The sequence below is a fragment of the Brassica oleracea genome, chromosome C9 (assembly GCF_000695525.1).
Source record: "Brassica oleracea var. oleracea cultivar TO1000 chromosome C9, BOL, whole genome shotgun sequence".
Lineage (NCBI taxonomy): Eukaryota > Viridiplantae > Streptophyta > Magnoliopsida > Brassicales > Brassicaceae > Brassica > Brassica oleracea.
Window position 1 is genome coordinate 36,667,818 of NC_027756.1, and position 10,133 is coordinate 36,677,950.

The 10,133-nt window shown below is 34.0% G+C and overlaps 2 protein-coding genes and 1 pseudogene across 2 annotated transcripts; 1 reads left to right on the plus strand and 2 right to left on the minus strand.

Moving 5' to 3' along the window:
• The first annotated feature begins 1,395 nt into the window (after positions 1-1,395).
• On the plus strand, positions 1,396-2,669 carry LOC106313011 (annotated as a pseudogene).
• A 530-nt stretch (positions 2,670-3,199) lies between these two features.
• Positions 3,200-3,984, minus strand: LOC106313010 (thioredoxin domain-containing protein 3 homolog). Its single transcript, XM_013750725.1, has 2 exons — positions 3,730-3,984; positions 3,200-3,608 (listed from the first exon to the last, which is right to left on the minus strand). The coding sequence occupies exons 1-2, from the start codon at positions 3,838-3,840 to the stop codon at positions 3,330-3,332; spliced, it is 390 nt and encodes a 129-aa protein (XP_013606179.1). The 5' UTR covers positions 3,841-3,984; the 3' UTR covers positions 3,200-3,329.
• A 251-nt stretch (positions 3,985-4,235) lies between these two features.
• On the minus strand, positions 4,236-6,703 carry LOC106313009 (stomatin-like protein 2, mitochondrial). The gene is made up of 9 exons (XM_013750723.1): positions 6,516-6,703; positions 6,172-6,415; positions 5,950-6,099; positions 5,659-5,716; positions 5,490-5,582; positions 5,285-5,383; positions 5,085-5,176; positions 4,719-4,778; positions 4,236-4,601 (listed from the first exon to the last, which is right to left on the minus strand). The coding sequence occupies exons 1-9, from the start codon at positions 6,665-6,667 to the stop codon at positions 4,461-4,463; spliced, it is 1,089 nt and encodes a 362-aa protein (XP_013606177.1). The 5' UTR covers positions 6,668-6,703; the 3' UTR covers positions 4,236-4,460.
• Between the last annotated feature and the right edge of the window lie 3,430 nt (positions 6,704-10,133).

Below are 10,133 nucleotides of genomic sequence, written 5' to 3' on the forward strand. Positions count from 1 at the left end.
TTACATATTATTTATTATTTTCGAAATTATATATAATGTTTTTTTTTGCAAAATAGTAATGTTACATTATGGAGATAAGCCTTTTTTTTAGTGAAAAATGATAATCTTACATATGTTTAATGTAGTTTTTCCAATTTTTATGTTGTATGTTTACATATTATTTTTTAAAAATAAAAATGTAAAATTGTAATCTTACATATGTTTAATGTAGTATTTCTATTTTTTATGTTGCATGTTTACGTATATTTATTATTTTCGAAATTATATATAATATATTTTTTTTTATAAAACGGCAATGTTACATTATGGAGATAAGCCGTCTTTTTTTTAAGTGAAAAATGGTAATTTTACGTATGTTTAATGTAGTTTTTCCATTTTTTATGCTGTATGTTTACATATTATTTATAATTTTTGAAAATTAATAATATTAAAATGTAAAACTATATTTTATGCCACGTGTCATCTTTCGGGAGAAGTTTTTTTTGCTGATGTGGACGCTCTATGGAACCCTCAAAAAGTCTCTTTTATTTGTAACGATTTAACGTGTATAAGAATCTCGTTTATTGATCCAAATAGAATATCCAAAAATAGTTTATTATTGGCCCCAAAATGGGATCCGATTACATATTGGCCGATAAGAAGAACCATTTTGAAAGAACATGTTGAAATCCCATAACCAAAATTTAGTAGACCAAATTGGCATATAAAACATTTGGATTATTAGTCCATTTACTGCCTATTAGTTGTAAACATTGGCATATAAAACATTTGGATTAGTCCATTTTGAAAGAACTATGTGGTTTGTTGTTCCCACGATTGCCCACACTTTAAACTCTGGAATGTAGCATGAGGAAAAGTGTTAATAAATAAATAATGCCTCACAAGCTAAATAATTTTAAATTGAAAGCTAATGATAATCTCAAATTTAACATATAACTTGCACTGAAACAATGAATAAGTCGGGACGTTTGGCTCTGTTGTATGATCGTAGCCGTTAGTCGTAAGTGAGCAGAGCCACGATTAGTACATTCCATTTCAGAGACCTTCCAGAAATTCTCGAGCGACCAAGACAAGCTTAGGCCCAGGAGGGGGTTTGGAAATAGTTTTCAACCAGAAATAGACGCGCCTCGGTTAGTACCTCATTAGCTGCGTCATTGCCCCAAGCGCAAATTGGAGGTACTAACTTAATTGATTTATAGTCATACAGAACCTATCACCTTGCATACTGCTTCCGATGTGGGAGGTACTAACTTAATTGATTTGACCATAACTAGGCCTGTTTGTTAAAAGCCCATATATGCCTGATAAGCCCAACTAATAGATAAGTTAGGTAAATGAGTTGCCACGCTGGAGAAGGAGTTTGAAAACCAGACGTCGTCTCTTTCCTCATCGATCCAAACGCCACGTCAGCAACACACTCTCTCTTCCCCACGGCTATAGCTAATAAAATAAGCATATGTATCGTCTTCATGAGAAGCTCGCGAGTGAGTTCGATGCGTCGAACAGCCGTAAGAATCCGACTCAGCTTCGATGGAGGGCTGAGGATGTTCCTGATTCTCCTACTGATTTCATTGATGGGTTTGTACACTATTTGTGGAGCTGGAAGCTCCTTTCTTCGACATGGATTTGCCATTCACAAGTATAGATTTGGTTTTTGTTATAGTATGGTGTATTTGATTTAGATCAATGGTTTGATTAGTCTTGTTCTTTTTGAAAGGTACACTGCTAACAAAGGAATGAAAGACTCTGCCTTTATGGTGACTTCTTGTTTGTTCCTCAGGCTGGAAGTAAGTTAAGTCTCCATGCCTTACTTTGAATTTGTTGTAAAGCTCATCTTTTGTGTAGGGCTATGGATTGAAACCGAGTGTGGGAGGGAGGCTTTTGGTATCTCATGGTGAAATTGTTGTTATACCACAAGGTTTCAGATTCTCCATTGATCTACCTGACGGGTTATGTTTCTGAAATCTATGGTGCGCATTTTCAGCTTCCTGACCTTGGACCTATAGGTAGCTTAGCTACTCGAGTCCTTTGGGATTCATTCAACCTTGGTAAACAAGTGAGAGAATATTTATCTTTGGATGTGTGAAGGTGCTAGTGGTCTTTCTTGCTGCACCAAGAGATTTTCTTGCACCAACGGCATGGTTTGAGGAAGGACTACGGCCTGACTAAACAAGAGTTCTCTCCCTTCAATGTGGTCGCCTGTCACGGCAATTACGTGCCTTATATGGTGAATACAGTGTTCTTTCTGGCCTAAGCTCTTGGAAAATTAAAGCACTTTCTTCTGACGATTATCAATTTCCATCTGCAGTATGACCTGCAGAAGTTCTACCCATACAACACTGTCCTTATAGATCATGGGGATCCATCAATAAATACAGGTGAAGGCACCAAATCTATAGAATAGCTGTTGATCTTCCTTCAGTTTTGTTATTGGTTGATAATACTCTTTTGTACTCTCAGTTCTTACAGCGCCGCCAACGGATAAACCCGGTGTAGCTTTACTTGATTTTGTCATATTCCCTCCTCGATGGTTGGTTGCTGAGCACACTTTCCGACCTCCTTACTATCTGCATGAGTGAATTTATGGGCTTAATCTATGGTGCATACGAGGTATCAACCCATCTTGTGAAGCAGACCTTTTGAGTTTTTATAATACAACTCAAATCTGAAGCATTCTCATAATGATATTTGTAGGCGACGATTGATTGCTCGTGTAGTTAATGCAATGGCTCCTACTAAACTCACAGGTACAATGGCTTTCATATTCGAATCAGCATTGATCCCCTCTGGAGTCTCCTTTCCTCGATCACGACTACTATCAGTGTTGGATTGGACTCAAGTCCCACTTCTCCCGCATATCCTTGAACGAGACTAATGTTGAACAAACAGAGAAAAGGACAGGAGCGTCAGAGTAAATAAAAACATAAACTCACGTGTCTTGCCAATACCCACTCTGTACAGACCGCTACTATATGTTAAGCATACAACAAGTATATATGCATTAAGTAGGTGATGTTTCATATCACATCTGTTACATCCTTTGTACTTGAAATCACTGATGACTGACCTTGCCATTAAGAGATTCTTGATGTCTATTTGAACTAAAAACTCTCTCTTCCGACTCCTCTGTTTCCGATAGAGTTTCTTCTAACCACTATGGCACAGTTGCAAAATGCTATCGAAAAAGAAGAATCACAAATGTGACAAATATTTTTAGGATATCACAAATGACAAACAAGTGGGAACATTAGCAATGCAACATTTGTGAGAAATACAAATTACGGAGTTGATTACAACGGATTGAGATTTGAGAGAGACGAATATGAAAATTAAAGGGTTACAAGAGGCTGTTCGGTGGTTTTGGTGTCATTGGCTGGTGCAGCCTCCTCTTGCTTTGGTGCCTCAGTCTCACCAGAAGCTTTCTCCTCAACAGCTTCTTTAGTTTCTTCGGTTTTCACAGCCTCTGCAGCTGGCTTGGCTGCTTCAGCCTCAACAGGCTTGGCTACCTCAGCTTCAGCTGGTTTGGCTGGTTCAGCTTCCTTCTGTGTCTCTGCTCCATCTACAGTAGACTCTTCCGTCTTCTCTGCAACAACTTCATCTGCCTTCTCCTGTAAGCCCCAATAAAATAACAAAAAGAATTACACATCTTTCACCCCAAAACATTAGCTATTTATTTAGCTCAGAAACAAAATGATAGAAAACAAAAATAATTCTATTGATCCACAAAACCTGAGACACTGCTTCGGATTCGACGTTCTTGGACTCGACAACAACATTCTCAGTGGTGGCAGAGGTTTCAAGGATATCAGACTCCTTAGGTTTGCTCGCACAGCCTCCCATGGTGTTAAAAAAGAAAGAATCGGTTTAAAACGAATACAAATTACAGTGGGAAGAACTGTGGAGCCAACAAATGAACTCCTTTTCTGATCCTTTTCTTAAAAAGCCAAAACTATTTATTCTTATTAGAGGGCTGAGCAAATGTAGGACAAGACATCAAAGAGATATATATAGTGGTTGTACGGACACCCGAGACCAATGCTATTTCAAGAAAATGACTAAATTTTTCATGTCACCAATAGATTCTTTGAGGCTCTTCTCTGTCTACGACCTATTCAACAGAAAAAAACCTATAGCTTTATTCTACACCGTTCTTTTTTAGCCAGTCTCTTCTCCAGCTCTAAAAACTTGTCACAAGCTCTCCTTGTGTCATTGTACCAACCAAACTAACAAGAACAGGAAAATAAGAGTTGTCTTGATTATTAATGGTAAGCAATGCAGTGAAGTTGTAAAAGAACAAAACAACCAACATTATAGGATCAAATCGGGTGCAAAAACCTCGTTTCAGAAATTAGAGTTTAGATCTGTTTTCTGGTTGCAGACTAGAAATAAAGGTAAGATAACTGTTTCTCATATCATAATCAAAAGTTGTTTCCTAGTTCTTCCTTCTACCACACGTCTTTCTATTTCGCTTTAGAAGAGGATACTACTGCTGATGTTTCCTGGATACCACCATTGGGGACGAGCCTTTTGTACATTGTCAAAGCTTGAGCGATCATGTTAGCAGGATTTGCAGCAGAACTCGGAAGCAGCATTGTTGTACCCTAAAAAGAAGACAAAAAAAAGTTTATTACGCAATTAGATTCATACCCAAGTGAGGACGAAATTAGCGAGTAGATAGAATCTGGCACAGTATGACGAGTTTCATAATAATTGTTTACCTCCTTAGCGATGTTGCCAAAAGCTTGAATGTATTGCTCTGCAATTCTCATACTCGCAGCCTGCATTTTGAACCACGATTAAGCTTGAGTTCCCAATTTCGAAAGCAAAAAAAAAAGGGTTAACTTGAAACTCAACATTTGCAATTCTGATAAGCCACGGTAATCTCAATTTACTATCTAGACAGAGAGAACCATTTATGAGAAAAACAGGTTAGATGCCTCAATGCATTGGCTGCAGGTGTGAAACCAAACTATAAGTAACAATCTGTGCAAATCGTGTTAAGACCTAAGTAATCAGGTTAATTCATTAATCTCAAAATTGTGTAAATCATGTAAAGAAACTGCTGTTTAATCTCATGTACTAACCTCCACTCCACCAGTTTCATTGAGGGATTGAGACACCATGGTCAGCCCCCTGGCTGTTGCTTGTGCTCTAGCTATTATTGCTTCTGCCTCACCTGGAACGCATTACAAAAAAAAAAACATGTTGTGATGAAACAAATCGAAAAATGACTTGACAATCTTATTATGATGTGTTCATGGCTTACTAAATAGTTAATACTAACCTGATGCTCTGTTGACTTGGTTTATCTTTGCAGCTTCTGATTCCAAGATTACAGAACTTTTCTTACCATCAGCGATGTTGATATGAGCTTGGCGTTCTCCTAGTCAAATAAGTAAACCAAATTATGAGAAACAGATTGAGCTGTAGCAAGCACACAGTTAAACCACAGAACATAGGTTTGCAAAGATAAGCCATGGAAGAGTTACCTTCAGACTCAAGAATCTGAGCTCTCTTTCTACGTTCAGCTTCAGCTTGCATTTCCATAGCAACCCTCACTCCATTAGGAGGCATGATATCCCCTGGATACACATTTATTTACAAGAAGGGTATCCAGGTAAAAGACCATCAAAAGAGTCGAACAGAAAAATTACTCACGTATCTCATAACGAAGGCACTCAAGACCCCAATCTTTTGCAGCAACGTTAATGGCTTCCTGCAACGTAAACTCAAAAACTCACAGCCAGTAATGACGGAAAAAGAACAAAACAGATTAAACAATATCAACTGCAATCTTAGGTACTATAAATGCATAATGACGAAACTCTAATCTAACACAAACTAAACTCACACTCAGACCCAGCAATCGCTAAAAAAAACAGCAAGGTAGCACTAATATAACAACACCCACTAAAAGATAAGCTCAAGTAAGGGCAAAAGAAGACGAACCACAATCTTCTCGTTCAGAGTATCACGCTCCTCAAACGTCTTGTCAAGAGTAATCTTTCCAAGCTCACTACGCATAGTGGTTTGAGCCAACTGCATAACAGCGTAGATGGGATTCTCAACGCCATAAGACGCCAAATGTGGATTCACAATCTGCAAACAGACAAAGCCAAAATATCAAACGAAAAGAACTCATCAAAGTAATCAAATCAAGATAATAACAACCTTGACGTATAGAACACCGTCGATGTGGATGCTGACGTTATCCTTCGTAATCGCAGTCTGGTTCCCAATCGGAATCGCTTCCTCCTTGAGGGAATGAACATACGCGATACGATCCACGCCGGGGACAAGGAAGTGAATCCCTGAGTCCAGAGTCTTGACGTATTTGCCGAAACGCTCAATCACGCACGCCTTCTTCTCCGGCACGATACGGATCCCCCAGTTCGTCGGCGGCTTGATTTGGTAGCTTCAAGAAGGAAGGAGATTTACACAAAAACGTATCAATCGAAACCCTAAGACTCGTCCTTCTCAGATCCAAGTATCTAGACAACTGAGCTTTAAATTACCTGTTGAAAGCATGACCGGGGGAGCTGAAGTGGCGGACCGGGGTAGTCGTGGCGCCGGGGAGCGAGTGAAAAAGTGCGGAAGATTGCCGGAGGTAGCTGATGGATCTTAGGGCGGTGGTAGCCACTGATCTAGAATGGATAATTTGGTTCATCGTAGTAACAAACTAAAACCCTCTTAAAATCTTTGTTATTTGAAATATTTATATTTTTATATATACATACATATATATATATATACACATGGATGAAAAACTTGGAGAAGAGGCAAAAAGAAATATGGGTTTGTCATTTTTATTTTCACTAGTTTACATAACTAGTAGGAGTGCTTATGTTGGCTTGAAGCCAAATTAAAATAAAAGCTAATAGAATGTCTTACATGATTTATTATTAATCTTCGCCTTAATATTATTTTTTATCCATGCATACTTTTTACACATAAACATGATCGTTGTCAAAAAAAAAAAAAAAAAACACATAAACATGACCAAAATTTCTTTGATGTTGATACTCTAACACTGAAACTGTTATACTATGCTACATACTATATAGTATAGTCATACAAAGAATTTAATTAGTTACAAAGTTGAGTTTCATCCATTATATAACTATATTGTACATAATTATGACATAATATTGAATACTCGACACAAACAAATAAACTTTTTATTTTATGCCAACAAGGCCTAACTAATGGGGGGTTAAAGTTTGTGTGACAGCTTGAAAATATTATATGAAACTATATTATATCTATTAAATAGATAATACTAAACGATCCATATACACCAATAGTACATCACAAGGAGAAAGAATAAGGGGTGTATTCAATCAAAAATTTGAGGTGATTTGATTTTTAATGAAGTTTTAGATGATTTTAAGGAATTGCAGAGAATAAAATGTTTCTGTTAAACCACTCTAAAATATCACCTAAAACTATGAGATTTGAGTTTTAATTTTTTTAACTAAGAAACTCCATCCAAACACTCTAAAATCACCTGAAAATTTGAAAATTCCACAACTTAAAATATTTTCAATAACAGTGGATTACAGAGTACTTTATAAAATGTCAAGTTCAATAACACTGGATTGTCATGACCGACGTAAATGATCGACGTTGAGATTTCAGCTTTTCTGATTCTTACTATTCTAATGGTTCAATATAATTTGAATATTCCATTTGTTTTATAATATAATGGTTTAAAAGTATTTTTTGTTTCCCTATATAAATTATTTTTATATTTCAATGTAACTTTATGTTTATTGATATTGTGTAGCTAATTAAATTATGTAAATTACTGTGTAATTGATTAAATTTATATATTAAATGACAATTATCTAAAGTAATAACTTTTAAATATTACAGATTTTAATTAAAACTGATTACATTTTAAAACAGATAGAATAATCTATAAACTAACTCTATATAGATATGAGGACAAAATTGTAAAGTGGTTTTACCTTGAATTTCTTTCATTTTGTGCATTCCTAATTGGAAGGAGATAATCAACATCTAATATTATGTTACTCTCAGTATATTAGATGGTCGAACCGTAAACCAATTAAGGATGATGTAAAGAAGACATAAAGATATATTTCCAGTTATCACAAATATATAATCAATTGACAACAACTTAATTATGTCCAGCGTAGGACAAAAGAGAAGAGTTTCTATATCTTCTAATATTATAATATCTTACTATATTAGTGGCTAAATCAGTTTTTCCTAGCACAAATACTCACTTCATTCTTGGAGTTTAAGATTTTCTATCTGATGATATTAGTAGTTTGATCCCAAAAAAAAAGAAACGGCCGAACTGTACATTGTAATTGGAGAAAGAAAATAAATAAAAATTGGAAATAGCAATTCTCTGCAATTAAAGAATAAGACAATAAAATTGTAAAAATACAAAAGAAAACAAAAAATATACACAGAAAGAAAGATTTAGTAAAATAAAATCATAATATAATTTCCATAATTGATAGTGCTCAGTTACACTAAAAAGTCTAAATTTACATCATACACAGTTTTATTTACATTTTTAAACCTATTATCTAATTAAAATGATTCTAAAAAAGTGCCAGCATGAAGAGTTAGAAAATATACGATAAAATATAATACATAACGTTAAAAATACATTATCACTGATCACTAAAAAATCATGTTAGTAGTAATAAAAATGAAATTACAACACATTTATTAAAACCATAGAACGACACGCAACAAAGTGTTATTAAATATACAAACTACAAATTAAATATGCTCAACGCAAACACACATAAAAATGAGACATCATATTTGGATATATTTAAATAAATAATTTTAAATATATTATATTCTAAATAATTTTAAAATTACTTAAAAAGAAATTAAATTATTAAAAAATTAATATACAAATAAAACTAAAGCAATATTTTGTAAAGTCAAAATAATAAATAAATAAAAAATATATTATGTTAATAAAATAGATTTTAGATTTTAAAGACTTCTAATTCATGTAATATTACAAAATTCAAAATTTGTTTATTACAATTAATATTTTACCATTACATATATTAAAATAATATTCTAGATCGATATTCAATTGTCAGTTTTCAACTATTACGCGTAAAAAATATTATTAAGTACACTTTTTTTTTAAAGGGGATTTTATATTTTATGTAGGTTATTGGAGTACTTTTTCTTTTCGTTAATTTATTCGAGATGAGATTCTAATCTTTTAAACTAAGATAATTTATGTTCTATACATAATTATATTTTTTTACATAACTTTAAAATCTCGGACTTGATTCTTCATATTTTATTAGTTAATTGTGTTACATATAATAGAAATACTTACTTCAAACTAAGAAAAAAAAAATTCAAATTTAAAAATTAGTTATATATAATTTAATATACAAAAATTCACATACAAATAAAAATGATAAATGTAACAAATTTAAATATATTATCCGCGCGTAGCGCAGAGAAAAGATCTAGTATAGATTAAAAAAGAAACCACCACGAAAGGTGGAAGAAGAAAATAACATATGGTGGAAAAAGGTGAGGAGACTACAGTGGCAATGGTGGAGGAGGAGAATACAGTGGTGGTGGTGAAGCAACTGAACGTGGCGATGCTACATGTGGGATCTTTTGTAATAACTAACTGTGACGGAGGAGGAAGAAGAGGAGAGGAGGAGGAAGAGAATGAGGAAAGTAAAATGAAAAATGAAAAATGAAAATGAGGAGGATAGAACAAAAAAAAAAAAAGAAAGGAAAAAAAGAAAGAAAGACACAAAAAGCTTCATACCGAAGCACCATCTGCTAAACAAACACATTATCAAATTTATATGCTCTTGAAACATTAAGAAAACCATTTCTATTCTATTTTTCTCAAATAGAATAGTACAATGAAGTGTACACTGTTCTTCTTCTCTAACAGTTCTAGGCATTCTATGCTTCTTAATCCTTATATATCGAAAATAGCAAAACTTTAAACTCAAACAAATATGTGAAAAAGTGATTAGACTATGGACAATTGTTGGATATAATGATTATACGGTGTACGAAGTACTCCTTTCACAAGAATTTCATAAAACTTGTAAATGATCATAAGCTTTTTTTTTTTTTTTTTTTTTGTAAAC